This window comes from Erpetoichthys calabaricus, chromosome 9 (assembly GCF_900747795.2).
Source record: "Erpetoichthys calabaricus chromosome 9, fErpCal1.3, whole genome shotgun sequence".
Lineage (NCBI taxonomy): Eukaryota > Metazoa > Chordata > Cladistia > Polypteriformes > Polypteridae > Erpetoichthys > Erpetoichthys calabaricus.
In genome coordinates, this window is record NC_041402.2 from 146,762,470 (window position 1) to 146,779,910 (window position 17,441).

Below are 17,441 nucleotides of genomic sequence, written 5' to 3' on the forward strand. Positions count from 1 at the left end.
GCAATATTTTTTGGAGTTTGAGCAGCACTGTGACTTGGCATTTCCGACTGAATTTTCAGTGGCAAAGAACAAGGAATTTCTAACTGTTTCTCATGATCATCTTCTATATCAATATTCTTAGCCTTGGTTAAAAGGTCTACCAGGGCCACATTGATCCAATCTGGGTCTGATACCTTGGAGATGAATGGTAACAGAACATTGCACGTGATGAGCTCACCAACAATATATCTACCTGTGCGAGATTCTAAATGTGACTGTGGTACTAGAACCTGAAGAAGTAAATCAACAATTGCTCTTGCAAAGTTAAGCTCAGCAGTAGGGCTCTTTAAAGACGGATGCAAAAAGCATACTTCCTTGTAAAACTCCCAAATGTTGTCATTTGATGTACTATTCTGTTTTTGAATTTTTTTTGCCATCAAGTAGCTTTCCAAATGGCATCCACATAAACCCAGTACTTTTTGTGCAAAAGCTTTCCTTTCCACCTGCTCTGCCCTCCTTTTAAGCTCCAATGCCATGGAGTACATGGCATTTTTAACTTCAGTCTCAAATTCTGGTTCACTGGATACTGTTCTATACCAAGAGCTAACAAAATCCCGAATAATTTTATTGATTGTACTATGTATTTCATTATCCAACTGCATTTCAGACTCTGGAGAAGGTAGAATTCTTTCTGGTTTAATAAACCGATCCAAGTAGATCAAACTGTTGCTGTCCAGAATGGCTTGAAATCCTTTCCATCCTCCCAAGACAAGCAGAAAAAATGTGAAAATGCAAAGTATCCACATATTCACTAGAAAGTTCAAAAGCAAAATCCATGCTAGAAATACACCAAATCCAAGAAGCTTCTTCTGTCCAGTAAAATCTGACAAACTGGAACCTCTTTGCTCCGGCTGGGACATTCCTAAAACTTTATTGTTAATTTCTATCAGAGACCAAAAATAAAACAAAAAAAAAGATTGAAAAAATCAGTATATGAATTAAGACAGAAATATTTTTAAACAGTTTTGCAAAGTACAAATATGTAAATAGTATATAAAAAGTTGTATATATTGTACAAGGCTGCCTCTCATTTACCCAATTCTGTCAATAACACTAATGGAAAATGCAGAAAACATTCTTGCATTTACTACAAATGAAATAATAAAAACTTAATATTTAAAGGAACCATGATGTCCTACTGGTTAGCAATTCTGGCAAAACGTCAAGGTTTTGATTCTTGAACCTGTTACTGGGAGAAATATACACCTTAACTCAAAGTCACTGCAGGATCTTGTTGCCTTGAAGATGTCAAACGGCACAACCACAAGTTGCCTTGAAGATGTCAAACGGCACAACCACAAGTCATTAAAAATGACAGATTATACAATTCCCTCATGACCTCTAGTTTCAAAGTTCTGAAATATCGCAAACTTACACCATTTTGCAAGCCAACTGACATCCATCTTGACAGCCATGGTGGCTGCATACATATGTTCTCTGCATGGAGAGTTCAGCCAAAATCTATGCCTAGTCTTTTTCCTTTTTCATTCTCCCATGATAAAATAAACATGAGATATTAGACAGCTAAGCCGTTCCTCTGTTTGCATGGCATGTTTCCCTTCTTGCCTTGCATCCATAATGTATCCATTGTACTGCAGGATTAGCACTCAATGGCTATGAACTCTTGCATGAACATGAGAAAAATACCCTACACATCTTAAAAAAAAAAAATCAAACCTACTTAGCAATAGTAATAATTATACCTACCTGATTTTTCCATAACAAATCACACTTAGTGGCAACAGTTGTCACATTATAATTGTTCCATGATTTATGAAGATTATGTAAATGAAACCAATGGAAAAGTTGTGTCCAGTAAAAGTGGTTTTCTTCTCATGTCAGCTGAGAGTTTATGATGTAAGAATAGAAGTCTTGGTGAACCTATCTAAATAAAAACTGACACAGTATTGTACTACCCAAACAATCCAGATGACATAAAAGGTCTCCTCAATTATGTAAACTGTACATTCTCTCAGAACAATAAACCACAAAGTGTGTATATGACTGCAATAGTCTAGACCAGAGGAAAATTAACTAATTATTAAAGGTACTGTATAATACAATTTAAGTCAAGTAAAGTGGCTTTATTTTTATTCCAACCATACACAGTATTTCAGCATACAATGGCATGAAATTACTTTCTCCTCAGGACAACAGTGCAAAATATACAGTATATAAGCACAGAGAAAGAGAGAAAGAAAGAAGTAGACCATATAAATAAGCCACATGGAGTAGATGTGAGGGCATGGGGGCAGCACAGATGTCAGAGTCCAGACAGCTAAGGAAGCTTTTGCAGAACCTGGCAGAATGGGTTTGTATGCTATTGTACCTTCAACCACATAGACGTGGGACCATGAGAGGATGGGTCCTTCACAATGCTATACGGTTTGCAGATGAATCTACTTTATAAAGATGTCTTTAATGGAGAGCAGAAAAGTTCCAATGATCTGTTGTAGGACCTTATGGTCAGAAATACTGCTGTTCCCAAACACGACAGTAATGCAGAACACTCCCAATGGTGCTGCTGTGGAACGTGGTGAGAATGGGGAGAAGTAAGCTTGCCTTCCTCAGCCGCCAAACTAGGTGGAGACAATGCTGTGCCTTCTTGTCTATGAAGATGGTGTTAATTGATCAAGTAAGGTTATCTGTCAGATGCATACCAAGGAATTTGGTTCTCTTGACCAATTCCACCACAGGACCCTCAATATGCAGTTGGGTGTGGACAGAATGGGCAAGTTAGTCAGTGAAGTAAAAGACAGGGCAGGTATAATGGTGGTAGTACTGAAGCACCTAGGGATGACTACCTGGAAAATGTTGAAGATGTGTGTAAAATATCTGTTAGCTGGTTTGCACAATCTCTAAACCTGTTCCTCCTGAGGAGAGATGGACTTCTTTGCGGGTATGTCATTCAAGGCATCAAAAAGCATATAGAAGTTATTTAGATAAGTTGGAAGGGAGGCATCACCCCTGCAGAGATGTGGTGTGGATTAATAGTTTGTGATGGCTTAGATTCCCAGTCACATGCGCAGTATGTCCTGAAAGTGGCTGTGGATTTTCTTCCTATACTCTTGCTAAGATGCTTTGATGCCCCAAGATAGGTTTGCCCTCACTGTCCTGAGGGTTACTTTGTCACCTGATCTAAAAGCAGCATTACAGGTTTTTAACAGTGTACATACCTCCAATTTTACCCACATTTTCTAGTTTGCAGATATTCTGATGGTTTTTGAGACAGTTACTTGTTACACTTGTTAATGAAGCTAGTGGCCGATGATGCATACTTCTCTAAGTTGATCTAATGGCCATAGATGGCAGCTTCTTTAAATATGGCAGAGTCTGTGTGATCATAACTATCCTGCAGGAAAGAAGAAAAAGAGCTGCCTTTGTCCACATCTTGATTTGTTTGAGACTTAGTTTGGACCACTTAAGCAGTGTTTTGTATGTAGGCAATAGCATAAAGGAAACATGATCAGAAAAAAAGATGTGGCCTGGCTACGGTTTTGTAAGCATCACAAGAGTTTGCAAACACAAGATCCAGTTTGTTCTCTCCCCTGGTTGGAAAGGTTATGTGTTGATAAAAGTTGAGGAGAACAGTCTTCAAGTTTAGGTGATTATAGTTTCTAGAAGCAATAACAAAACCACCGGGATGCACGGTTTACAATTCTATAACAGTTCTGTAAAGTACAGTCAGCGCTTCTTTAGATTTAAGTACCAGTGGGATGTAAATGGCCAGAATAAAAATAACAGTAAACTTCTATGGCAAGTAAAAAGGATGGCACTTTACAGTTAGACATTCCAGTACTGGAGAGAATCCAGTTGCATAAGGAAGTGCTGTAACCAAGAAGATTGAACTTCTGTATGAGCAGAGGAATGATGGTGCTGAGTGGCTAGACCATAGTGCTGTGTTTCTGCACTGTTAATTGTTCAAAGAGACAGACAGACCACCTCTGTGCACTATCGGTTGCTGAAGCAACTCTGTCCGCTTGGAAAGTGGTCAGTCCAACCAGACAAAAGGCCACTTCAGGGATGTTATTATGATGTCATGTTTGAGTAAAAATAAAAATGTAACAGTCCCTTATCTCTCACTGGCTTATCCATTGAACTCTAAGGTCATCCGGCTTGTTGTCCAGTGAGCAAACATCTGAAAGCAGGACAGAAGGGAGTACCGCCCTCATAGATTATTTTTCTATCCTGATGTGGACACCTGCTCGTTTACCTCACTTCTGTTTCCTTCACATTGTTTATAGTGGAGGCAGATCAGATTCATGTGAAGTTGTGTTCTTGCAGCCTGATCTTCACAGAATGCTAAGGCTGCACAACTGCTCCTTTAATGCTGGGGTAATTTTGTACACTGAGCAGTAATCACTGATGCAAAAAGCAGTGTATAGACAGTAGATTTTCCACATAATATATGCAGTACAATCCATACAACAGACAACATTTTGCACTAAATTCCTCAGACCTGGAGCTACCGCTGTGTCTGCACGTGCTGGCATCTTGCCATAAAGTTTTGTTTATGCACACTGTATTTATTAGGGCTCCCACAAATATCTGATGTAATCTAGTATCAACACAAAAAAAGAGAAACTGAATAATATTTTCTTAATTGACTAATCATCCCTGCACTCCTCACAAATTGCACACCGACATTCTATAATGCTCTCTGTAGTTTTTGAGTGAAATATTAATGGTGGCAGTTGCCTGACATTTTCCAAAAGAAGGTACAGGTGAAATCCCATTATAATGAAACTCATGGGACCATAAAAATATTTCTCTATAACAGAAATTTTGTTATCAAGAATATGGGGAAAATAAGTATACTTCTGTGACTGGGGTCACCATAAACAGCTCCTAGCTGCTCTGCTGCATCTGGTAAACAGTAAACTAAGGGCAAAGTAACTGTCTGTTCTGTGCAGGATCAGGCTCACTGCATAATGTGCATGTCGCACAGTGTTCAGAACATTTAACATCAGGCATTGAAAATGCTCTTCCTCTTCCTCGCACTCTCTTAATCTCTCATCTCCAGACAGCATCTACCACAGCGGTGATTCTCAGCCACTGGTGGTTTTCTAAACAGAAGATGGGAGCTAAAGCAGGATGAATGCCTGTATCGCAGCTCCTAACAGCTCCTACTTTGAATGACATCTTGAGGCTATACCTGCCTTCTCTATGCAGTAATAAAGTATCTATGTTTTCCTTGAAAACCTGGACTCACCCTCCTGTCTCTCATGCAACTTTGTGACCCAAGCATGACAATACCTATATAAAAAAAACAGCACTTCTTAAAATGTAAAAAAATATTTTATTTGAAAATGACTTTTTTTATAGAAATAAAGGTATGAAAATACAGAATGAATGAGAACGAGATGATAGATGTGACTTCTTTTTTTCATAGAAATACAGGTTTGAAAAAACTGAATGAAAATGAGACGTTAGATGTAACCTTCTTCAAACAGAAAAACAGGCATGAAAATACAGAATGAAAACGAGACATTAGATGTAACTTTTTTTTTAATAGAAATATAGGTATGAAAATACAAAATGAAAGCGAGGCATTAGATATACAATAACTTTTTTTTATAGAAATACAGGTATGAAAAATACAGAATGAAAACGAGATGTTAGATAAATATAAAAGTGTGATTCCGAAATGCTTCCGTCATGTCTTTTTTCTTCATTTCGGAATTAACTTTTTCTAGGATTTATCATTTTTCTTTCAGTGTAAACTGACATGGTTTCTCACTTTTTTTGTTCATCTCAAAGAAAACTTTGAGAAGCACTACGAAACTCAGACAATACAGTACCCGCACACACGACGCAACTACCCTTGAGGAGGCTAGGTGGAGTGCTGACTCTGATTTCAGCTATACCTATATGATGTTATGCCTACACTCTCGCCAAGACTACCTGAGACAGGAAATTTCACAACAGATTGTCACTTTCTTTGAGACATCCTATTGCAGGGTTCCCGAGACCCAGTGTGGAAAGTGTAGGTGTGGCATTAAGTATTTTTTGCATCATATTATCATCTTTACATTTCATTGAAACTAAACTCATTTAACAGGATGTTGTATATCTATCTATCTATCTATAAACATTTGTCCGGGCCCATGAAAAGTATTCGCTATTCTGAAAATTTTGTTACTTTGGTATTCGCTATAATGGGATTTGACCTGTATCTATAAATACGGCTCAAAGGTCCTTCCCTTTGTATTTCACAAAAAAAAAAAGACACAATGATTATTGCCTCACTTCATAAATCAAGCAGCACTGAATGAAATCACAAACACCCAGGAAGCACTCTGGAACTATAGCACAGGACAAGACATCAGTACTAAAAGTAACTCACATTAAGCCAATTGAGAATTGCTCTTTTAGCAAAGTGAAGCTGATTAATTCCAGTGAGTACTACTAATAAGTAGTATTGACATGAAAGTATTCTTTGTATAATGTGCATAAATACTGTTGGTGGGTCTACTAAATATTCTTGCCAGTTGCCACCTGTGGGATATGGCCGGCATGTCATCCCGGCCAACACCCCCAGGCTTCCAGGTGGAGCCCTTCCTGCAGCATGGAGATGCCCCGAATGCCAGCAGGGAATACTGGACAATGTAGTTTTTATTCTCAGCCCTGTTGGATACCTTGGGGCCCGCTAGGGGACGCTGCAGGGAGGCACAGAGATTATTTGCCTTACGCCCAGGAAGTACGTCAGAGTCACGTGGACAAAGGGAACGATGTGCTTCCTGGGTGAAGAAAAGAAGGATTTTTTATCTGACCCAGAAGTGTTCCAGGTCACATGGACAGAGAGGGTGAAACGCTTCCGGGTCAAGGACTATAAAAAGGACAGTGAAACACCAGAACGTTGAGCTGAGCTGGGTGGAAGGGTGGCAACGCATCTGGGAGTGGAGGATTGATTATTGTATTGGTTATTATAGGGATTATTGTGTATTATATGAGTATAGTGGAGTGTAGAGTGCTTGGGGCACATTATTATTATAAAATAAAGTCATATTGGACTTTTATCTGGTGTCTGACGTCTGGTCAGAGGGTTCAAGGGGTCGACAGTGCCTTTATCTTTCACACACCTTTATCTCACATAAGTGCACTGAAGTAAAATAATATTTCAATACACAGGCTAGCTAAATACAATTGACTAAACTCATCCTGTGGATCCGTAACAAAATTATAGGTATCAGCAATAAAATCCTATATAAAACGATGATAGCATTATTAATTTATTTTTAGGTATTTTATAGGTGATTGAACTGTAAATAAAACACATTCAATAAACGATCAGGCTGACTAGTAAGATGTACTTTTAAATTTGGTGTATTTGTTGCAGCTAATCCAAACTGAAAGAATCGTGCAACAAAACACCATATAGTGCTGCACCTTTATGCAAACCCGCTGCTGGGAAACTGGCTTTTTTTAAATAAACAAAATACACTTTCTGATTGGATCACTAGCGCAGCTCAATGAAATCCTGGTTCTCACATTAAAAAGTGCTCTTTCAAATTTCTCTCTGGTTGACATGGATAACTATCTCACAGCTCTCCTCTTCCTGGAAAAAAAGTGTCCTGGAGGAGCAAGAAGTGAAGTTATACTGTATACGCCAATCAAGTAAAAGTTTATTCACTTGTACTTGTACTTCTACATCTGAAGCTAAGATAACATTTTTTAGCAAAAGATCTGATTTGAGTGAAGTCATTTGTGTGTTGTACAGAAAACAAAATAGCGAATAACACAAAAGATTTTTGTGGTACTTAATAAAAAGCATGTTACAGTGATGTGGTAATCTACTTATTAGGATATCTAGTAGGTTAGAGATGTAAACGCTGCCAATGAATATCTAGGGCCTCATATATAAACGGTGAGTATGCACAAAAATGTGCCCGTTTCCACGTTTACATCGTGATGTATAAAAACTTACCTTGGCATAAAGCCACTCACATTCTCAAGGCAGCTCCCCCTGTCTCGCACACACACGTTTCTGCTCGGTTTTGCAAACTGCCAGCTCCCACCGTCAAAACAGTACTATTGTTCCAGTGTGGTTTCCCTTTCTTTTTTAGATTCACATCCATGATGCAGGCTTTATCAAATACACTGAAATTAACCGCATATTGTTTATAAATATAAGGCACCTGATTTTAATCAACCCGTAACAATATAATGGTGCATGGAATGGCCAAGCTATTCCAAATATCATAGCTACTTTAGCGTTGTTACTCTCAACGAACCACTCAGAGTATTTTAACTCACTGTATCTGTGTGTGGAATCACAGCTGATCAAAAAGGCGGGTTGTATTGAGAGTGCAGGGGGTCATCGGGGTACAGCTTCCAGCCCTGGAGGATATTTATTGAAAATTCTGCCTCAGAAGAGCCACCAGCATCTGCACAGATTCTACTTAGCCATGCACACATTCTATTTGAACTTCTCCCATGTGGCAAACGCTTAAGAGCCTCTCCTGCACGGACCTCGAGGCTCAGAGACACCTTCATCGTCTAAGTTGATTTAGATTTCCAACCGCTATCCTCTTGGAGCTGTGAGCTGTTAGAATACTAGGATGTATGCTTGATACCATTTCACCATTAAGATGAAATGCATTAAAGTATGTATATTACATTATACAGACAAATTGTTAACTTTATTTAAACAATGTACACTGTTAATAATTAAACATGTGGGGGCACGGTGGCACATTCAGGGATTGTTCCTGCCTCACGCTGTATGCTTGCTGGGACTGGTGGGACCCTGAATAGACAGATGGTTGGTATTATGAAGATCTTTCAATGTTCCTTAAAAATTCTGAACAATCGGTTTTCTAAACTTACAGCTGGTCTGACATTTATTACAGAGCTTATTGTGTGGTGATTGGTTACACGGAGAAAGAAAATGGAAGGACAGGAATTGAGGGGTTGGTACGTTTGACAGACACAGTACTGCTGCAATAAATTTCATTGAAGGTTGCGCATGTACCAGGAAGCGTCTTGCGGGAGACAAGAACAATCCCTGGGGCGTCAGATCATCGATACCATTACACCATCGGCCCCCATGTTTAATACACACTTTTAATGCATTTCATCATGAAAATATCAAATATACATCTTAGAATTCTAAAATGTACACAGAGCTTTAATATAAGGAATGTAATGTATTCTGCGTGAAGATCAGTGCTAGCGTGCTCTTGCCTATGAAAGAGAAAGCCCATTAAAAATGCATGTACACTTATGTATTAATTGTCAGTTTGGCTCATCTTCTTTTAATATTTAAAACAGTGCCCTCCATCCTTGATTTACCCCTTTGTTCCACAATTTAAAATTACAAATCAAACAATTCAGACGCTATGTCAGTACACATTGAAGACATTAATTTAAGGGTATTTACTTACATTTTGGTCACACCATGTAGAAATAACAGCACTTTTTATACATGGTCCACTTATTTCAGGGCACCATAATGTTTGGGACATAACACTGGTGGGTATATTAAAGCAGTTATATTTAGTACTTTGTTGGATATCCCCTGTATGCAATGACTCCTTGATGTCTGTGATTCATAAACGTCACCAGGTGCTGAGTATATTCTCCAGTGATACTCTGCCAAGCCAAGCATGCAGCCATCTTCAGCTCCTGCTTGTTTCAGAGGCTTATACCCTTAAGTTTTCTCTTCAGCATATAGAAGGCAAAGTCAATTGGACTTAAACTGGGTGACTAGCTTGACCATTGAAGAATTTTCTATTTTTTATGTTTGGGATTTTTACCATGTTTTTGAACAAATAATCTTTGTCTCATCTGTCTACAAGACCTTTTTACGTTCGCTAACTAATCTGTCCATCCTGTTTTTGTGGCTAACTTGTGGTGTGCATTGTGCTGTGTGGCCTCTGTATTTCAGTTAATGAAGTCTTCTGCAGATAGCAGTCTCTGACACATACATATCTGACTCCTGAAAACTGTTTCTGATCTGGCAGACAGGCTGTGGTATAGCGGGTCCACAGCTCATGTCAAAAGGGCCAGTTTTAAATAAATAATCGACGCACTCGCGGTTTAGAGAGGGGGCGTGGTAAGTGTGGCGGATCGGTTCAATGGGATGATTCGTTGATGTGGGCGAGTCTCACTTAAGTGCACAGGTGAGGAGTCGTCTGCATCCGTAATTGTTCCCGGGAGCTGTCGATTGCCACAGCTGATCCACGTCCCTGTAATATTAAATAGAAGCGCGAGGCGGCCAGCAGGAGGAAAACTCAAAGAAAAGAAAGATGGAGGTTGCAGAGGAGAAAAGCAGAAAGCAGTATGCCGGTGCATGAATGAGAGGGAGAAAGAGACAGAGTGAGCGCTCATAGGCAGTTGGACAGTGAGCCCTAGCAGGGTGTTTGGCCAACACCTAGGGAAGTTGATTGTGGTGGTTCCCGCTGAGCATTCTGCGAGGAGCGGGAGTGACCAGCGAGAAGGACGGCTCGCCGCGGAAGACAGCGGGAGTCGTGAGGCTTGGGAGGTGGATTCTCCAGTGTGAGCATCCTGGCCATTGGGGAACCTAAGTCTCGGTCTGGAGGGAGTGCAACCAAAGCCAGGGATCGGGAAGCCTCCAGATCAGGAATGGAAAGAAGGTCAGCTGCAGGAAGGGTGACTCCCCTGTTGAGAAGCCTGATGGGAGAAGCAGGGGAGCCGCCAGGTAAAAGAAGGCACCGTGCTTTGTATTTTAAAGAGACTGCTTCCAGCATTGTTTTAACCTCGTTTTAAAGGATTTATTTATTGTTTTAACCTCCATTATTTCACTTCTGTTTTTATTGGATTATTTATTGAAGAAACTGTAATGCACTGCACTATTTATTTGGAAACTGTTTTATTGTTTTGTTTTAATAAAAGCACTTGGCACTTTTTTACACCATTCCCTTGCTCCATTTGTTGTGCCTCACTGCCGAGCTCATCGGTAACATTACCGACGGTGTTGGATTCAAGAGCTCCCTGAGGCTGCATAGGAACCTGAAGCGAACCTGCATTGTCACACAGGCATTTGAAGCTTTTTCTTTACCATAGTGAGGATTCTTCTGTCATCAGCAGTGGAGGTCTTCCTTGCCCTACCAGTTCCTTTGCGATTACTGAGCTCACCAGTGCTTTCTTTCTTCTTAGTGATATTCCAGTCATTTGAGTTATACGATCCTAAAGTGTTACCAATGTCTCTAATGGTTTTATTCTTTTTTTCAGCCTCATACTGCCTCCTTTGACTTTCATTGGCACATTTCTTGTCCTCATGTTAAACAATGTTAACTACAGACTTCAAGCCTAGGAATCTTATGCCTGCACTAATGAAGCACTGAAACACACCTGAGTAATCGCCAACAGGTGTAACACCAATTGTCCCAAACATTATGGTACCTTGAGATAGGGGGGACATGTAGAAAAAGTGTTGTTAATTCCACATGGTGTTACCAAAATGTATGTAAAAACTCATAAATTAAAATCTGTATAATGTGCACTTTAATCACATCTGAATTGTTGAATTTGCAATTTCAAACTGTGAAGAAGAGGAGTAAATAAGAAAAAAATGTGTCTTTGACCCAAAATTATAGATGGCACTATATGTGACTAGGAAATGTTAATTACGACAATAATATCAAACAATGGAAATTTTTAAAAAAAAATGCTTGCTGTGCAGGCACTGCTCCTTCAAAATGAAGCGCAAGGCTTTACCAGAGTCATTACAGCCAAAATGAACTATTATATAAATGTTTAACTTAAATGTTTATTTAATATACTTCAGGATGCAACAGTTTTACTTTTGACTTTATGATTTGCTATCCTCACAATACGCTTTCAGTTGGTTATCATTTATACTTTACAAATATTATTAATCCGCTTTATGACAAATATACATAGCTGAGCCTGCCCTCTTGGATTCAGAAAAAAACATATAGCTGTATTTATGATATCTATGAATAAGCATCAGTTACTAAAATACATATGTAAAGAGTCTTAGAGCTAATTTATACATATATATAAGTAATTGTTTAAATTCATTACATTGAAGCTAAGATAGAGAATAAATTAAATTTTTTAGCCTTCATATAAAATTCTAAATGTCTGACGCTATTCATTAATGTTTATATGTATACATAAAGTTGTTTGGATAACTTCATGTCTTTTGCTTTCAAGTCCCACATGTAACATTATTTAGAAAAAAATAAAATACTGCAAATATTCATAGGTCTACATAAATTATTTGGACAAACCTATTTGTTAGCTTTATACAATAACACTGCTGGTAGCTTAGCAACTGTAGTATTCTCTTGTATGTGATTTAGTCAAGGTTACCAATTGAGTTATAAGTAGGGAACTTGATGATTTTACATCTAATACCTCAGCCATTCAGTCACAATGTCCACTGCTGGAATGATGATTACATTAAAAACAGGATTTGGTCCCCACTGCAGTCTGGTTGAACTGAAAGCAGTCTGCGGATAGTCAAAAAAATTGCTGGACACATGCAGCATCTTTTAACTCTTACAGCATCAACAAACAAATAAAAGTGCACTATTGGTTGAAAGATTTGAGATACCCAAGAATTTTCATGTTTTTAAGATTAATGAATGCCTATTTTATCAAGATACCAAAGTGTTTTAAAAATACAGCCAAGATATTACTAGTGTTGTTAATGGCACCTACTGTTTGAAATGACACATTTTTTAATTATTCACCTCTGACAGCAAAAACCCAATTTCAGCAGCCATTTCTTTATTGTCCTATTGATAAAGTACCTTTGTTTATCCTTAGTCATGTTTAAATACTAAATGGTTATTACAGAAACCTTTATAATTGCATTAGCACCGCAGGAACCTTGGGGTATGGGGTTTGAACACTTCAGTATATTTCAAATTCCAGTACTTTTCATGACTTTTCCAGTACCAACCAGCACAAGAATCCAGGACTACTATACATTCCGGTCCTGAATACAGAAAGCAAAACTAAATGAATCTAATAGGAACATACATGGACTCAAACATGTAGGTTAGGAGCATGCACTGATACAGCGCATTGCCACACTCACTGCAGGTTAAGAGCCTTGCACAAGGGCTCAACGGAGTGGAATCACTTCTGTCATTTACAGGATTCGAACTGGCAATCCTGCTGGTGCAGATCCCTAACCTCAGGGCCTATTTTTAATTGCTGTTTACTAAAACTGTCATTGAAGCTCAGGCTATTTAACCAGAGTAATACTGCAGTCATCCACTATTTATGAAATTCTAGGGAGGACTACAAAATTTTTTTAAAAAGATAACGTTTAAGAAAGTATATAACTTTTACAGACAACAGAATGTGCCATTATATATGTTGTGTGCAGACAGCTGGCTCATGCCAATATTTTGGTTTGTGCAAGCAAAAGATACAATTAGATCATGAAAAATGCATGTTTTGTTCAAGTGCTGCTTAAAAACTCAACACTTTAAAGAGCATATAAAAATACTGAAACTTTACAATGTGGGGGTGCTAGTAATCCTACACCTATTAGGCAAATAAATTATCATAAAAAATAATTATGGTGTATTCTATGTAGTAAATTGTTACAGATGAAAAGTATTAAGTATACGTTGGGAAGGGCATCCATACATACTGTACTCTATGATCTCACTATCAGGAAACATTTCCTGAAAAAGGTTTACACACGTCTTCACCATAATGTGTATGAATAATGTCTGTCTATCATATTTAGCACAAGAGGTCTTCAGACAGTCACTTTTAGTCGCTAATGAAGACTAAGATGGCAATATGATAGAAGCATCACTAGCCTGACTTCAGCTCTCACTAGTGCTGCTATCCACTGGAACTTAAAGCAAGCTTATGGGTGTGGTAGTCAAATGAGATGACAGCTCCACAAAAAGTCCAAAACAATTCTTTACAGAATTACTGGCTTCTTTGCTGTTCTTCAGTTTACAATGTTTACTTTTTTCATATGGCTTTTCAAAGCAGACACAGCCATACTGCCAATGTCAAACTTTTTCAGACAGTAACATCACACAGCCATATGCCTGTTTGATTAGTGTTATTGAAGCCAATCTTTGTAGTCAGCATTTTCCAATCATTTCAAGATAAATGTACACTTTCCAGGCATTTTGACTGTTTGATAAATCACAGTAACATATCTAATATACACAGTGTAATTTACAACTTAACACTAACTCAACACTAATAATTCAATGAGCAGGCTAACGGTTACTGCATGAAGTATCTAAACCAGTTCATGTATGCGCTCACATACATGTGGGTGTTCTGTTGGTGAAATATTGGATATTTCACTTCATGATATGTGATTAATGGAATTCACTTTAGTATTTTCCATGACTTTTAAGAACATTTGAAGGTTATTCCATGTAACAGATTGCCAAGAAAGTAAAGATTTCATGCAAAGGTGTGTATTAATACTTCAGGAGAAGAGGGCAATCTGGATCTAACCAGGCCAAAAAAAGAAGGGGAAGGCCCAGATATACAACTGTATAAGAGGATAAGTAAATCAAAGTCTGTAGTTTGAGAAACAAACACCATATATGTCCTCAATTGCCTTATTACTTAAATACAGTGTCATCTGAAACAGTGAAAAGACAACTCCGAAATGCTGGCAAAGAGGCAGAGCTTCAAAGAAAAGGTCATATCTAAAACTGGCAAATAAAAAGAAAAGTTTTAAAATGGGCAAAATAACACAGACATTGGAGAGAAGAAGACTGGAAAAGTGTACTATGGTCAGTATCCTGGAGTCATCTTTTCTCTGTTGCAGACAATACTGGTACTTGGTGTGTACAGATCGAAGAAGCCAACTGAGGACCTGTAAATAGTTCATTTCTCGAACTACAGACTCTGATGTAGTTATCTTGTTATGCAGCTGTGCATCTGGGCCTTTCCCTTTTTTTCTATCTGGTTAGATCCACTTTGCCCTCTCCTCTCAAGACAATAATAGACACCTTCACTTGTATAAAACCTTCAGTCTCTTGGCAATCGGTCACATGGAATAACCTTTGTTCGGTAAAAATAGGTTGACATGTTTCTTGAGGAAGATGTCTCATTTTCGCTTTTGTGAACAGAACAGAATTACAGGTTTCAGTTTTGCCAATGCAATCATAATGATTTTTCTAATAACCCATTTAACATTTACTCACGACTAAGAATAAGCAAAGGGTCTTTTCCATTATTTTAAGATGTAATAGCAATTAACAACACCAGTAATGTCTTAACTAAAGATACATTTAAATCAATTTAATGGTAACTTGATAACAAATCTATTGATTTCCATGAAAAACAGGACAATTTCGGAGTGTCTCCAAACGTTTGGCTGGTAGTATATGCATAATTAAATATGTAGTCAAGAATATGATTTAAATTTCCGCCACGAAGGTTCAAAATGCAAGACACTGAACCAATGGGTCACAAAATCTAATGAACACATGTTTACTTGGCAACTGGTCAAATATTTAAAACACGTAACCCGTTTTGCTCATCGCGCACTAAATTCCAGCCTTAGAATATACAAGATTACTTATACTATCTTTTTCGATCAAATGACTTGTCAAATGTCTTCACCAGCCTCAACCCCTTGCTATCTTACAAGAAAAAGAAAAAAAGAAGTACTGTTTAAAAAACTGTATATATAATCACAATCAATTCACATCATCACAGCCCGATGATGTCATCTACGGTTGTACACAAGATAATTAAAAGCTGGACCAAAATGTAACGACTACGGCCTAATTATTGGACTCTCAGCGTAGGAGTGTAAGCAGAAAGTACAACTGTCTAACATGCCGGAGATGGCGTTCTATTTTATAGAATTTTGTTAAGTGAATGCTTTCTCTTTTGTGAACACAAAATTATTCAGCTTCCACGTACCGGCTATGTAACAATGGAGCACGGAAATACCCATTTATTCAGTTCCATTTGAAAATAATGGATTACATTATCAGCGCCGTGTTCATGCTTGTTTTCCGCTTTGATTCTGCGTGCCCCGAAATGGACAAACAGACTTTGAAAATGTGGGTTACAATAATTAAATTTGTTTCAAAGATGAACATGACTGGTATCTCTAACACATGACAACCACTTGACAGTTAGCTCTGTAATAGCAACCCTCTCTTAGGACGTTTCACATAAATTCATGCGTTAAATTGCAAAATAAACTTACCTGCAAATTGTGATAAATACGTAAAAATGACAGGAAGCGTTTATTTGAAAACAGATAACAATGTCAAAGCAGTAAATACAAATTATCCCGGTGGAACAAGGTACTTTACTAACTGAGTCCGACCAACATGGTTTGAGCTTTCGGATTGTTTACTTCCGGTGAGTAAGGAACCAAGACGAGCTGACACCAAGGGGAGAGACTCCGGCAACACGAAAAGGAAAGAAATTGTTTTGTACTGACCTCTGCTGGAAAGGAGGACCTACTAATCGCAAGTTATTTTATTGCTTCAACATTGAAACCCATTAATTACGGAAATTTTCTTTACACAATATACAAACATTACAAATAAAGAATAACTTATATTCAAGAATTACAACATTGTAACGACTAAGTAAAAGGAGAGTTCAAATGTTAAAATTACAAATTTTTAAGAAAAGATCTGAGAATGTTTCCCATTTTCATTGCCTTTGTGAGTTTACTAGTTTTTCTTTATTATATTTCTAAGAAAAAATGAAATAGAAGGTCAAACATTTTCAATTTTGTGATATTTATCAAGTAAGAAAAGCACATTTACTAAGTTTTCTATCACTTTATCTTACGATTTATAAACAGAAAAAAGAACTACATTTAACAGATTATTAGGGTAGATTTTTTAGTCATTCTAGAAAGTAAAACTAATGTGTCATTCCAAAATATTTTAGAATAGGTGCAGGAATTTAAAAAAAGGTGTGAGAGATTCATCTTCTTCTTTACCAAAACTAAAATTTGGGAATATATTAATATAATTGATTAGCTGGATAAAATGTACTGTATTTATGATTTTGAAGTAGGCATATTTTATCCTGGCTTGGTACAAACAATTTACCTGCTACACACCAGGGACTTCATGTATAAAACTTGCTAATGCTTCCACATGTGCATGAGCCACTTCTTACACTAATGTCTGGATTTATAAAACACAAACTTGGCTTGAAAATTGTCTTAATGTTTTGGCAAGTTTCGACCATCCGTAAGTACTATAGGGAATTTTTTGGTGTTGGCATTTTAGTGACTCCAGGAGGCAGGACAATGAATTGAAGAGAAAATTTCATTTCATTGCATAATTCAATGACATGTCAGTCACATTCCCGTTTTCTTAAACTAATTATATCACAGACAATTGCCTTGTTCTCTCAATACTATACAATAACTCTTCAGTGTTTGTAAAAATGTCTTATGCGTACTCTTACCTTCAATGTCTTTTAGT

General features: G+C 37.7%; 1 protein-coding gene across 1 annotated transcript in view; it reads right to left on the bottom strand.

Annotated features, from left to right (window-relative positions):
- Positions 1 to 16,337, bottom strand: part of snx19b (sorting nexin 19b) — a 224,126-nt gene extending 207,789 nt beyond the window's left edge. The window contains exons 1-2 of the mRNA XM_051931875.1: positions 16,196 to 16,337; positions 1 to 922 (exon numbers count right to left, since the gene is read on the bottom strand). The exon at positions 1 to 922 is cut by the window's left edge and continues 763 nt beyond it. Of these exons, the coding sequence (XP_051787835.1) occupies positions 1 to 899 (899 nt within the window). The 5' untranslated portion in view covers positions 900 to 922; positions 16,196 to 16,337. The remainder of the gene's footprint in view (positions 923 to 16,195) is intronic.
- Positions 16,338 to 17,441: the final 1,104 nt, after the last annotated feature.